Below are 15,354 nucleotides of genomic sequence, written 5' to 3' on the forward strand. Positions count from 1 at the left end.
GATAAAACAAATCGATTTAATCAATTATGAAAAATAGTTGCTAATTGATTATTAAAAATAATTTGTTTAGGAATTTAAGAAAATGTTCCCATTTTACTTTAAAAAAAAATTAAATGGCAAAAATAGATCCTCAAGCTGTTAGATAGATAGATACTTTATTTGTCCTTTCGGAAATTTGTTTTGTGCACAGCAGTCATCAGGATATACATAAAACATATGGAAACAAACAGATCACACAGTACATAGACAATAAAGAAACAAGTTCCAAGAGGCATCACATCACACTTTATGCACGGAACTGAGATGGAGCCTGCTTGTTCATAAGTCCTATACTTATGGGAACAAACGATCTTGAGGCCCTAGCCTGCGGGGAAGGTACCATGTACCGTCGCCCTGATGGTAAAAGATGGTATTGGCTGTGTAACGGGTGTGTATTGTCCCTAGTAATAGCTTTCCCCTTCCTGAGTACCCGGGTCTCATACATTGAGGTCATACTCTCAAATCGTACCCCAGCTATTTTGCTGGACACGTTGATGATTTTATGGAGTTTGTTCTTATTATCCAATGATAATGAGCCATACCATGAAACAAAACAAAATGTCAATGCACTCTAGTCTCCACAAAGGATCGATGAAAAAGTAACTTTTTCCCACGTTATACTGTCTCAGTCTGCGCATAAAATGCAGCCTCTGCTGACCTTTCTTATAGATGGAATGAGTGTTGGAATTCCATGTCAGCTTGGAATCAATCGGTGTACCCAAGTACTTGTATTCCTCCACAATCACTACCCCATCCCCACCAATGACTATTTCCTGGTGTGCATGAGCACCCGTCCTAAGGTCAAATATGACCTCCTTAGTTTTTTTGATATTCAGCTGTTGTGAGCTTGTAGATCAACTATTTTCATGTGACACTGTTGAATGACAAAATATAAAGTAGGGCTTATGCTCTTGTTCATGCTAATGATTTAGTCGATGATTAGATTTTTTCGCGTTGATTCATCGATATATAAACTAAAACTAATTATCTCCAAAAACATGGTTCTCAATTATCCGATTAATCGAAAATGTAACCGACAGAACACTCGTTAATAAGAACATAATTGATAGTTGCAGCCCTAGTGAAGGGTATGGTGCTGTGGGCTGGGGTTGGGCATGCAACCCGACATTGGGCTGTGTGTATGTGTGTGTGTGCGCGCGTTTGTGCTTGTGTGTGTGTGACAAGCTCAACACGCACCCATGACAAAGAGTTACGACATAGCCTCCGTGTTCTGCCATGTTCTGTCTCGCGGAACCGTTTCTAGGCCATTTAGAAACTGGATCGTGAGGCACAGTCCCAGCTAGCCCTTCCCCCCCCCCCCCCCCGGGGGAGGAATTAAAGCTGCCGCAGCCATCTTGATCCAGAGGCCCTCGCAGGTGAACACCGACCTGTAGACAGTTTACATCATCACCTGGCCCAGATTAATATTTTGCTCGGAGATTTTACTGTATGTAATCTAAGATGCAGCCAATTAGACGTGAGGAGTAGTGTACTGCTAATCCGTAATGTTTGGACTGGAGGCCCGCTGTGATAACAGCCAAGGTTCTCTGTGGACCACTCCTTTCATCTGCTTTCATCCCTAACCCATTTTGGGCGGGAACCCCTTTTGGTGTTTTAAACATTATGTTATAATTTAGCTATTGAAAAATAGCAGATCTACAAGCTCATAGCGCGCCACCGAGTGGCACGCTATGAACTTGTAGGTCTGCTATTTTTGAAAAATCGTTAAAATGTGCCTCAAATCTTTCCGAAAATTGTCATGATTTAGAAAACTTTTTTTTTTAATTTCGACGTCAGGCCTGAATGGGCTAATCTTATGCAACGTGCTACAGCCGCGGTTTCTCTCTTTCATGTTTGCCATCTTTGTGTCACCCCTTGTGACACGCCTTATTTTTGACTCGCTGTAATCTATAACTTTTCGTGTGTGAATAAAACGTTATATTTACCAATCTGTATGGTACAATATAATACAATATAAGTAACTAATACAACTGCGGTGTTTGGAGGTGGTGGTGTGGTGTCCCTCCTTGCTCATGTATTGAATAAGATAATTAGGTCCTGTGATCACGTATAGGACCACAAGTTGACGAGAGGTTTTGCATAATAAATATAAAGCTCAAAGCCTAATATCTCCCTCCATCCAAACATGCCTTCTGCCTTAGCGCTCAGTGGTAGAAATGGACTCTTAGCTGTGCATGGGGGCTCTGTACGTGGCACGTTTTAATTGCCGCCACGTTTGGACACCACGTTTGTTTTGTTTTGGGGTTGTCTAGGCTCCTTTTACCCGTTTATGTCACCATGGATGTTTCTACTCGCCTGTGTGGAAACCTTTTTTGATTAACAGATCGTCATTTCAGAATTAGATTCTGGCATGGCATGGTGTCGGAATTTCCCAACATCTGTAACGGCCTCATAAATCTATCTTCTCTCTGTCATATGTTCTCCTTCTCTCCGTTCCTGGGTTAGTAGTTCAGAAGATAAGGCCCTGATGCTGGTGAAGGACCCTGTCTTCCTGGGACCACCTCCACCCTGCCTGCCACCCATAAACATGACCAAGTGCAACGAGTCAGTCTGTGTTCTTCTACCCTCACTTTACTTAACCCATTGAGACCTGGAACGCATCCATGTCACGTTAGCGTTTAACCACATTAACCATTAACCCATTTTGGGCGGGAACCCCTTTTGGTGTTTTAAACATTATGTTATAATTTAGCTATTGAAAAATAGCAGATCTACAAGCTCATAGCGCGCCACCGAGTGGCGCGCTATGAACTTGTAGGTCTGCTATTTTTGAAAAATCGTTAAAATGTGCCTCAAATCTTTCCGAAAATTGTCATGATTTAGAAAACGTTTTTTTAAAAATTTCGACGTCAGGCCTGAATGGGTTAATAGCCATTAGTTGTTGTCACAGTACATGTACAGCGTCCAAAACCTTATTTCGTTTTGTCTAGTATATGTTTAGAGCTGTTTATTTTAAAATATGCAAATAATATATACCACAAGTCATAAGTTGTGTTCTATATCTTTTAGGATATGCAGAAATGTTAATTTATTTGTAATCCATTACCATGTTGTGTACATTGCCTCCCATCTATTTCAAATGACGTTATTGACATTGTCAACCAGTAGGTATCCATAGGGAAACCATCTTTAACCACTACAGATGTGCTAGTTATATTGTATTAACCTACTTTACCTGGTTCATGTTTTAGGTTGTTATTAGAGTAAAAGTTGAGTGTGGTGTTTTTTTTCTTCATTTGCTGCTTTCTTTCGTTTTAGCGATTGTTGCTATTTTTGACGGGGGGCGGGAGCATTCAAACTAATTACGTCCTTTTTTACAACATTTTACGGCGATTTCTTTATTTAATTTTTTTTTATAATTCAAATTTTTATTTGTTTTTCAAAATCGTACAAAATCTAGGATCAGTACAAAGCAGCATTACAAACATTACAACATATCTTACAGATAGCCAGTCCAAGAAACATAACAGTTAAAATAAAAAATAAAAAGAAGAAAAATAACAAGGAAATCATTTAAGGTTCATATACATCCAGAACTCATCCCATGTCCCTTTCATTTTACTTTCTCCATCTACCCTGCCCAACATATATTCATATGATGTTATTGATTTCTTTATTAATATTTACTACTAGACCCCAGTAAATTACATCTGTCCACAAAAGATCACAGGATCTATTGAATGTGAAGGTCTGTCATAGGCTCAATATGACAGTTTGTCACATTCAATAGATCCTGTGATCTTTTGTGGCCAGATATAATTTTTAATATTTAGGACCATGTTCGAATGCCCCCGCCCCCCTGTCAAAAATAGCTAAAATCGCTATGGGAAAGAAAGGAAAGAAAGCGGCAAATGAAAAACAACAAACTCATCTTTTACTTTCTCTAATAACAATCCTTGGTTGAAAAAAAACTAAAGTTGTCCTTTAACACAAAGATTTATACATTCAAATGCATCCTGGAGTTTTGCTTTAAAATACATTATAACAACCCACCATTTAAATAAACAAAACAAAAATAGTAGGTGCACTGCATGTTGTGCAATATGGAACAATTTCAATAAAAAACAACTTTACAGCACACAGTGAGAGGTCTATCGGAACAGATTATAATGTGCATTCATTCACACCTGAGATCCACTGTGATTGGCAGGTTGGCCCATGAACTGAGAGGCTGGGTCCACAGACACGAGGTGGAGCAGACCAAGTCCAGACGCATGAGCAACAACCAGCACAAAGCCACCAGCACCATCCTGGTGAGTCACCACACATTTAGAAGGGATCTGTTTTAACCACTTGAATCCCAGCATGCATATACTGGGGGGAACATAAGCCAAAAATACCTGTGATGTGAATTAAAAAAAATGTCTATGGGATTTAAAATTGGGAAAAAAAGTGCTGCACTTTATTTCCCATTCCACTTTTTGTGTTTGTGTTTTCTGTTTAATCTGTTCCAATGGGTCTAGTCACACATGTCTGCTCAGTGGCTTGGTTAGTGAATGGGGTGATTGGTCATTCATGTTTCTGCAAAGGAAAAAACATTTTCAGCTGCATTATTTCCCGCCTGTAATGACCTGCCTTCTATCATGCTTGCACGTACACACACACACACACACACACACACACACACACACACACACACACACAAGCACATGCATACTTTTACACTATTTTGAGTATCCATTTGTTAAACTAGTCCTGGCATCCTAAGGCGTACCTAAACATATCACCACTGTTTAGTTACATTTCGACTAATTTGAATGAATGATTCTCCTCGAGCTTGTTAAGTGTTAGCCGTTTCTGGACAAGCATTGACAGTTTGCCGTTTCCCCAAGCACCCCCTGCCTTAATGAGGGCAATCCATCCTGCTGAACCCAGGAGAGCCCTCGCTGCAAGCCCCTCTCAGAAACGCTCTGACGAATAACACACTAGATCCAGTTTGTCAGAGGAGAGGTTGCAATGGGGAGTAGTGTTATGAGGAGATTAGTCATGCTTTGTTAGTAAAGTGTCATCAAGGGGTTTGGATGACAAGCTGTAGTATATTGAATAAACACAGGCACATATATTACCTTTTTTATACTCGCTGTATTCTGCTCCTCTCCGTCCATCTCTCACTGTCTCTCTTCCTCTGTTTGTGTCCGTCTATCCATGCCACGCTGTCCCAATAGGAGACAACCGACGAGGACGCTGATATCGCCCGTATAGTGACTGTCCAGTACACTGAACCCACTGAAGAAAAGTGAGTCAAGTGTTTTATATAATATTTGTTATATCACGGGATCGTATTTATTATCATGCACTTTTTTTTATTGGGGTGTGATTTTGTTTTATTAGCGTTCATTTATTTTACGAGTATGGCCTTTAGTTTAATAGCTGAAGCACATTGTGTATTTTGTTTTCCAAAGTGCAGCATACACATTTATTTGATTTCAGAGTTTTTATTTTCTTTATTGTTATTTTTTTTACAATGTGAGATACCAACTTCCCTCTATTCCTTGTGTTGCGTTCGTCATCACATCCCTGTTTATAGTGTAGTTGATTTATGCCATGGTGGTTCTAAAGTTGGAGCTTAGCACATAGCTTCACAGGGGTTTGGCTCTGCCTGACAGAGCCAGGGATTTCTTGGCCTCACAATGTTTTCCGCAATGCAAGTCAGTCTATAAAACCTTTCACATCTGCAGGACCCCGAACCACTATCCCCACTTTTAAAATGGACATCTTAACCTTTGCAGTGCAGTAGATCTCTCACTCTCTGACAAGACAATTTGCGTAAAATCGTGATTCCAACCCTGACATGTTTAACCGTGTCTTTGTGTAATTTGATGGATCTGTTTGTAGCTGTCCCACTCCTCAGTTTTATGGTGTTCCCATAGTGTAAATCTTGTTTAGAGCCACTGTAGCAGAGTTCAGCCACACTAAACCCAGGAAACCACAGAGCTTCTGTTGTCTGTCAGCCGTGATTTATATTTAGTTGCGCGGCGGAGTTGTGCATCGAAACTTGCAGATCTACAAGCTCACAAAGCGCTGCACTGAGACGTGTTGTGAGCTTGTAGATCGGCTATCTTCGTTACGCAAAATGATGCGCAACCAAGAATAAATCAGGTTTGGTCTTCCAGTGATGAATCAGAGTTGCATCACTGGGTTGTTGGCAATGAGGACTCCACAAAGATGCACCAATATAGCCCTCGGTTATAGTGGGGGTGTTTCTACTGCTCTCAGTGGAAATGTTTGGCCCTGAAAATCAGATCAGATTTTGTAAATTTTATATAGCCAAGCGCTTGTTTTCATAAGTTTTCATCCGTCTTTTAAGTAGCTAATTGTTTTCACACCGGATGTGTATGATATCTTAAGTACACATAAACTGTACTCCAGACAACCTTTTCCAAGTGGACCCAGGCAGAAAAGTTAATCAAACCAACTGGACTTTGGGTTTGTAATCCGGGCCCAAGTCCCTGGTGTGGGGGGGCAACCATTGAGTATTTCTCTGATCCCTGACTGTACTTCATCTTCCAACAGGAGTCCGGGCAGTGAGCTCCAGGTCTACTACGCCCCTCACCGGACTTACAGTGACTTCTTTGATGAAATCAATCGTCGCGGCGACACTTTCTATGTGGTGTCATTCCGCAGGGTGAGTTTTAACTTGAGCACAGCACATAGTTTATGGCTAATACTGGTACAAGTTTAAAGGGATACTTGGTCTATTACCATCGGTTGATGGTGTCATGGTAAAAATAACTCATGCCTCTGGAACATTTTAAGGACAGTGACAGTCCACTGTCCTTTTAGGGATAAAAAGGACTACTTGTGATTTTTTTAATATTCAGCTGTTTCTTTAAAAAATCTCAATTCAACTAACAGAAAAAACATGGGGCATAGCTAGGCACAGGTTAAAAGCTTCACTATGCTATTTCAGGAAGCATATTTGAAGAAGAATAAACCGCTAAAATATGGACCTTGAACATGTTAACTGATGTTTAACACGCATCTGTGTGCTAAAGAGACGTAGTTGATAGGAGCAGTCATCGCTGGCTCCAACACAGCCTCTGTGTCGGTTTAGAACTTTACTCATTAAGGTTTATTCCAAATTGTTAATATTTTCCAAGTTCCTGAGCTGGATATGAGAAACATGTTTCATGATTTGATGCAGATGGATTGACTTATGAAACGTCAATCATAAAAGAAAGAACGAATGAATCAGAAATGATGGATGAAAATGAAAAAAGAAAGGAAACGGATCACAAAGCTGGGCACCAGCTGCTAATTGGTTTGAAATGGTCAGAGAGACTCTGCGTTGCGGGCAGCAACGCCGAGCCCTTTGCACGGGACATTAGCATCTCTCAGCAGGCCTCTCCTCCATGTCGGGACATTAGCATCTCTCACCAGGCCTCTCCTCCATGTCGGGACATTAGCATCTCTCAGCAGGCCCTCTCCTCCATGTCGGGACATTATCATCTCTCACCAGGCTTCTCCTCCATGTCGAGGTTTAGATTTGAAATGGAAATGCAAGACGCAGAGTCAGGGGTGAGGTCTTTGACCTCGTACACACCCATGGGTGTAGCCCCCCCACCTTTTTTCCAGTCTAGCCATTTGTAATCATCAGAACCATGTTCTAGGATTTGGGGCATGACCACATGTCACCGTTAATTCACTTTGCCTTTAGTCAGAAATCTTTTCCCCCTCTTTGTGATTATGTAACCCGCAATTAATTTCCCTTTTTCTTGCTATGAAAAACACAGGACAACTTATTCAGAGGGGATTCCCTGATTGCTTTGGTTTTCTGAACATTGTCACTTCTTCCCTAAGAAAGGTGCACGACTGTACGTGCCGTGCCATCTACTTTACATGCGTCTGTTCTGACCAAAACAAAAGGAATCTGCTGGAAACATTTCACCACTTCCCAGAATTCTAATCGTATAGTTACAACGAAACCTGTCTATAACCCAGTTTTTATATTATGTTCTTCACTGGAGTTGCCGCTCTGTTTAACAATATTGTCATTTTGAGCCATGCCAAGAAACATATGTCAATTTCCGCCTTAACAACTTTGTTTATTGGAAAAATAAGGGTCAGAGATGACTAATCCTGCGAAAGAGAACAGCCCTGTGAAATCTGAAATTGCCCTCCATTCAATTGAAGACATGTTCCGTTCATTCAATTGAAGACATGTTCCGTTCATTCAATTGAAGACATGTTCCCTTCCCTCACAATCACGTGTGACCATAGTCTTGAACAGGGAAATGGTGGACTCTGCCTCTGGTTCTCATCAGCCTTAGCACCTCCCGGGGCATTCTTGTATTGTCAAACCCCCAGGATTAGTCTGTGTGGTCAGAGACTTGGCATGCAGTTAGCCTTGCATCATCGGTAAGATCAAGGTTAACAGACCCATGTCACGGAAGATCTCCCAAACGTTTTGACCAAGAGTTGACCTGGTCACAGTAAGGACAATGGAGGCTGTGGTGCATCCTGGTTCAGGACCTCTAAAGGTCAAGTAGCTAGCCTTCATCCGAGGACCCCCTCTAAAACGAGTTGATACAACTCAAGGGGCTATCCTCTAAAGAAATTAAATTTCAATATATCTGCTGACGGACAGCTGTTTCACTGAATCGGAACATGGTACTGTAGTTCACTTAAAAAAAAATCATTAAAACCTTTTTGTAAGTAAAAAAAATCACACCCGTGTGAACTGAGTGGTGCAAATCAACCCCCCCCTCTCTCTCTCCCTCTCTCTCATTAGCAGGCAACAGTGCAGCACTATCTCTCTCTCTCTCTGTTTCTGGCACAACAGCGCCACTTTTGGTACTCATTGGTACTGTTGCTCATTAACGTCACACACAAACACACAAACATAGTCACACACAAACAAAGGTGAACACCGACATTGCTGTTCCTTGGAGTGGTTGTACCACTCAAAAAAATAAAATAATGCATGAAACACTTAAAAGCTATACTTAGTTGACTGGATTCCCAAGGGTTCTACACTTGGCCCCCTCCTGCTCTACACTAAACATTGTTGTCCGATGTTTGCACCAGTCAGAACAGGGACACCAAGGTTAAGGTGGTTAAGTGAGGACAGACTTAACAGAAATGATTTAATTCAATTTAACATTATAACATGATAACACAAGATTATAATTAAAGTATCACAAGATCACGCATACTCGAGATCACAAGATCATGATAATTGTTTTGATCGGCAGATGTGTGCACTGCTGGTCTTTCCATGGAGTTCTGGACCTCTGCCTCCCTCGCTGTCTCTTTGGATTTGGTGTCGTCTAATCACTAACGTTGCAATTATAACGGTTGGAAACGGGAATATGGGTTTTCATAACAACAAAAACATTGATTACTGATTATTATTGGAAACAATGTAAGCTCAACAAGCTGTATACGACATGCTGAGTACATAAATTACTGTTCCCGTTGCCAAATGTGACCTTATCTTAATTTTTACAGACCTGTATTAGTTTTTCGCCCCTCAGTTTATTTGGCTGTATTTTGTTTCCTGGGTTTCAGGGTGTGCGTGTCCCTGAGAGGGGGCGTGCTGTTGTTTTTGTTCCAGCACATGTGATGTTATTACAAGACAGCCAAAGCTCTGGGCTGAAATTTAAAATGTGTTTAAACGCTGAAGCCAATCAGGACCAATACAACTGGTGTCCTGTTGTTGGTGCTCCTGCCATGTTCATCATCACAGCTTAATTTAATAGAAAGTGTGGTCAGTCAGTCTTCCATTTTCAGCACTGTGGGAGGACGTGGTCATTTTGAATGAGGACACGTGGTAATCGGACATTTCTTTACTTTGTTTTACACATTACTTACTATCAGTAATTATGTAGCTGAATTGTCCTGATTTTTATCCAGTTCCTACTTGGTACCCCTGTTTTGACCAGTTTGTGTGCTTTTACGTTAAAATGTTCTCAAATAGAAACTTTAATCACATCTTTTCCTAATTGATTTCAAGATTTTGCCATTTATTTTGACAAAATATTGGTCAAACATCGATAATCGGTGGTCTACAAGTAGGATTCCAAAATGGGGAATGGCATCGGACCCAAAACTCTGCCATGGTCTGGCTCTAATAGAATGTGCGGTCAGTCTTCCATCTTCAGCACTGGGACGTGGTCATGTTGAGGTCACTTACCCGACAGCACAGAGTGAAACACTTTGAGGTGATGGAAAACGTAGACTTCCTACGAAAGCTGTTTGTATTGTACCGGTCATTTTGTGGTCATCTGTGTTGTAGCACCTGTGACTTTTATGTAAGCGTGCCTTGAGGTGAGGTGGTGGAAACACTGGCCATTTGCAACCTGTGGGGATTTGAGCCATTACAGCCTAATTTATGCTTTGTCGCACAGCGGTGTCGCTCACCGCAAAAAGCCGATCTACAAGCTCACAACATGTTGCATCCGTGACGCGCTGTAAGCTTGTAGATCACCCTTTTTCAGAGTATAAATTGGGCTTATGTCTGCACCAAGCTTGGCTACCTGTTTCCATGGCAGCTGCACCCATCATGTCAGATTTGACAACGCTGCAGTTCACTGTTGAGGAACTGCAGTTACGTCCCCTGAATACAGACATGGGCCTTGTTCTTTCCCTTACTTGCCCTTGCTCCATTTGTATTGTACATCTACAGTTATTTGCACAGTACAAAGATCCCTTGTCTGCGCTGGCATGGTTTTAGTTCTTCACGCCTTCTCCAGCCTCAATTAGTCTTGACTTTGCCCAGTCACTACTTCTCGAGTCGTCCTTTCCTAGCCTAGTACAACTTTACCCTCCATCTGAAGTCTTTCCAGAGTTCCTGTACCTTCCCCAACCTTGGCCTTTACCAACCCACCCCCCTCCCTCGCACTTGTCCTCACATCTGCAACCTCCTGCTTTATCATCTCACACCGAGTCTTTTGGCAGCCAAATATGATGGCGGTAGCAGGTTTTTAGCTGTTTCCCCTATAGACCGCATCTGTTCTGGAACAGAATGCTTGAGCCACACAAGGTGATGGCCGTTCAGATCAGGAGGTGTTTTTTCTATAGAGACATGATTCTTTTCCCTTTTTTCCCCCTCCCCCCAGCCCTTCTTTTCTAATCTCCGCTTGCTTTTGTCATTAATGGCAGCAACTCTTTCACCACATGGCCAACTTGATGCCAGATTCAAAGAATGGCGTCACATTTTCCACATCCTGTCACCTCATACGTGGAAGCGCCGCCTACGTCTTTGAATTCGGGTCCAGATTTTAGTCGCTAGCTGTACCCATGGAAGAGGCAAGTGACACCATCAAACTGACTGAGTAAACTCTGTCTCATGTGTGGCCTCATGTGCTGCTGAAGGTTTGCATTGTTTTGTGTCTTTGTTTGTGTGGGCAGTTTCAAGAGGACTGGCCCACACATGTTTGCTAGCATACAGACGTGGCCTCTTCCTCACAGCTTGTCCTGAGCGGAGGGCATTGACCATTTTAGATGCTTGCTTTCTTGACCCTCTCATTGAGTACCTCATTTGAAAAACATGTTTGCCTATGTGTTTTCATCCTGGCTTACCTTTTTTAGGCATATTATTTATAAGCACAATTTGTCAAAGAAAAAGAAAAAATAAATATAAAAAAGAGCGGATCGAATTATTATTATATATTTATATACTATTTTAAGCAAAATATTAAGGTTTTGATATTTCATTGTTTAGTGATGGTCTTGGTAATTGTTAGATATTTCTTTTTGAATTCATGTAATAATACTGTAGGTATTTCCTGTGGTCATCCAGTGCACAATGAGATGAATTCCTGTTGATTGGTTTGGTGCATAGGGTGCATACTATTACATCTTGCATCTTATGATTATGATTGCACAAAACAGTTTAAGAGAGTGTTGAACTGCTTTGGCTTTGAAGCCTTTGAAGTGATACATGAGGAGAAAAGGCTCATATGGGAGCAGTTTGATTTCCGAACGCTGCGGTTATTAGCTTGTGTGGTGTGAGAGGCTTTCATGTGAATTGTCGCCTTTGGCTATGACCATTTTAACCTTGGACCCCTTGTAACTGTATCCCCTTTATTCTGCCGTACTGCAAGTATTCTTCTGGATCATTCTCAACTAGGGGAGTAGATTCCAGGAGCCGAGTTGCTCATAAGGATGTGAGCTCAATCTCAGAAACATGATATAATGTACAACAATTGCCAAAGCACACAGTACCATTTCATTTAGCTTCCAAAAGATTTATTGTTTTCTATTAATCACCTTAACCTTTTTATTCTCAGGATCACCTTCTACTGCCTGCCACCAACCACAACAAAGGAAGCAGACCCAAAATGTCTGTGGTGCTGCCAGCCATGAATGGTAAGAACTGCCTCTTTAGAGACCTCTGGTTGTGTTAAGAGGTACAACGTGAAATAGATGACAGGTGAGCTGGGAACAGAGTCAACAACACCTCCTCTCACAAAAATGTACTGCATGTAGCTAAATATGGTTGCAAGGAATTATCACATGGTAGAAGAATCCGACGTATGCGTGCTTAACTGTTTATTACTCCTTTTTCTGCTCAAAATTAGCCAAAGTCTGGTGTTTGGAAGGTTATTATTCCCTGTTCTTACATCGTGCGGACATCGTGAAGACCCCTTTTTAGGCTTTGTGTCACCTTAGATTTTGTCTTTTCTTACAGAGCTGGTGTTTGACTAAAATACAGCCTTGATATCCGTAACGTCAACAGGCATACGTGCAGTACGCACTGTGCGTAGGGCAACACGGTGCGTAGGGCAACACACGGAGGGGTGCAGTACGCACTGTGCGTAGGGCAACACGGTGCGTAGGGCAACACACGGAGGGGTGCAGTACGCACTGCGTAGGGCAACACGGTGCGTAGGGCAACACGGAGGGGTGCAGTACGCACTGCGTAGGGCAACACGGTGCGTAGGGCAACACACGGAGGGGTGCAGTACGCACTGCGTAGGGCAACACGGTGCGTAGGGCAACACACGGAGGGGTGCAGTACGCACTGCGTAGGGCAACACGGTGCGTAGGGCAACACACGGAGGGGTGCAGTACGCACTGCGTAGGGCAACACGGTGCGTAGGGCAACACACGGAGGGGTGCAGTACGCACTGCGTAGGGCAACACGGTGCGTAGGGCAACACACGGAGGGGTGCAGTACGCACTGCGTAGGGCAACACGGTGCGTAGGGCAACACACCGAGGGGTGCAACACACCGAGGGGCGCAACACTGTGCGTAGGGCAACACACCGAGGGGGGCAACACTGTGCGTAGGGCAACACACCGAGGGGGGCAACACTGTGCGTAGGGCAACACACCGAGGGGGGCAACACTGTGCGTAGGGCAACACACCGAGGGGGGCAGTACGCACTGTGCGTAGGGCAACACACCGAGGGGTGCAGTACGCACTGCGTAGGGCAACACACCGAGGGGTGCAGTACGCTCTGCGTAGGGCAACACACCGAGGGGGGCAACACTGTGCGTAGGGCAACACACCGAGGGGGGCAACACTGTGCGTAGGGCAACACACCGAGGGGGGCAACACTGTGCGTAGGGCAACACACCGAGGGGGGCAACACTGTGCGTAGGGCAACACACCGAGGGGGGCAACACTGTGCGTAGGGCAACACACCGAGGGGGGCAACACTGTGCGTAGGGCAACACACCGAGGGGGGCAACACTGTGCGTAGGGCAACACACCGAGGGGGGCAACACTGTGCGTAGGGCAACACACCGAGGGGGGCAACACTGTGCGTAGGGCAACACACCGAGGGGGGCAACACTGTGCGTAGGGCAACACACCGAGGGGGGCAACACTGTGCGTAGGGCAACACACCGAGGGGGGCAACACTGTGCGTAGGGCAACACACCGAGGGGGGCAACACTGTGCGTAGGGCAACACACCGAGGGGGGCAACACTGTGCGTAGGGCAACACACCGAGGGGGGCAACACTGTGCGTAGGGCAACACACCGAGGGGTGCAGTACGCTCTGCGTAGGGCAACACACCGAGGGGGGCAACACTGTGCGTAGGGCAACACACTGCGTAGGGCAACACACCGAGGGGGGCAACACTGTGCGTAGGGCAACACACCGAGGGGGGCAACAAAATGTGCCAAGCCGATCCTCATAATAATACATTTCTCCAGCGTAGCTCCGCCGTTTAATAACGAGCGCCTGTGCGTGCGTCGTCAAGTTGCATGCGTGGCGTGCCCATGTTGATCTGCCCAGAACTGAAGCACTGAAGCAGCACCTCTTTACCGCCTGGTCTAGCAAGTGTAATTTAGCACCAACATTAGGACAAATCTTTTCTTCAGCCCTCAGGCAGTTATGTGGGGCTACGAACTATGGTAATTAGGCCTGGCTTGAGTTTTGTTCTGATTCAACAAGCTTTTCTGGGTGTCGATGTTACAATTGGCTTCTCAATTTGTTTTATTTTCCGCAATGATTGTGTGATTGTTGCCTGACAGTGTTTTGCTTTTGTCCATAACCTTTCCAGATCAGCAACCTGACAAAACCAAATTGATCAAAGTTTATTTGTGTCTCCTTTTTGCCATGCAAAAGGACGATGGGTGTCTTCACAGGGATCACCCGTGTAGAACTTGCATGGCCTCACTGATCCCCACAACATCTGCTTTAGTTTCTTACAGGGGAGATGTTCTAAAGATCAATGAATCTACACAAACACCCGCACACATGATCGCCGCGAAGACACTCATAGCTCCCTCCGCCTCTTGTCAAAAAGACAAATAAGACAACCTTGGAAACCGGTTGTGGGCCCATAATATTGTGACATTTTGTTACATTCCTATTGAGTACTGTAATTAAAAACCTGTATGTGTGACTTGGTTCCACCTCTCAAAAACCTTGGTCTTGCATTAGTGAAGTTGTGGCCAAAGTGTTTCCTAACTATTTGTCCGTGCTTGGCCTCAAATTAACCAGCACTATCCTCTGTGGTCCCTATAACTGCTGGATCACCGACACACTTTTATTACTTAAGTTAGAGGTCATGCTCTGTGCCTGCACTGTAGAAAATACTTTGTCCATGGCTAGAACGATCGACATAAAACTTGGCATGTATATTGACGAGGACCCAAGGGAGTGTGATGCTCTCCAGAAATATAGCAAATATCCATATGAAAGACATTGATGTCATCAATACGTCATAATACTGACATAAGTAAGTATTATTGCATAACTGAAGTGGCATGCGTTCCGAATGGTTAAACGTAATTAAACATTTCAAAAAAGCGTACAACATATGTGAAAGAAATGTTGAGTTATTTCTGTGGCTTATTACTGTCGGCATGCATACAAAGTATGCGTCCAGTGG

General features: G+C 43.6%; 1 protein-coding gene across 3 annotated transcripts in view; it reads left to right on the forward strand.

Moving 5' to 3' along the window:
• The window catches only part of atf6 (activating transcription factor 6), a 48,941-nt gene that overhangs the window by 24,686 nt on the left and 8,901 nt on the right, over positions 1–15,354 (forward strand). For 2 of the 3 annotated variants that reach the window (XR_013790357.1, XM_079505234.1), the window contains exons 11-15: positions 2,506–2,604; positions 4,211–4,313; positions 5,226–5,296; positions 6,574–6,685; positions 12,294–12,372. Coding sequence is in view for 2 of the 3 variants with exons in the window: in XM_079505234.1 (XP_079361360.1) it covers positions 2,506–2,604; positions 4,211–4,313; positions 5,226–5,296; positions 6,574–6,685; positions 12,294–12,372 (464 nt within the window). In the remaining variant the exon portion in view is untranslated. The remainder of the gene's footprint in view (positions 1–2,505; positions 2,605–4,210; positions 4,314–5,225; positions 5,297–6,573; positions 6,686–12,293; positions 12,373–15,354) is intronic. The other variant, XM_079505235.1, reaches the window with a different exon arrangement.

This window comes from Electrona antarctica, assembly GCF_951216825.1.
Source record: "Electrona antarctica genome assembly, chromosome: 7".
Lineage (NCBI taxonomy): Eukaryota > Metazoa > Chordata > Actinopteri > Myctophiformes > Myctophidae > Electrona > Electrona antarctica.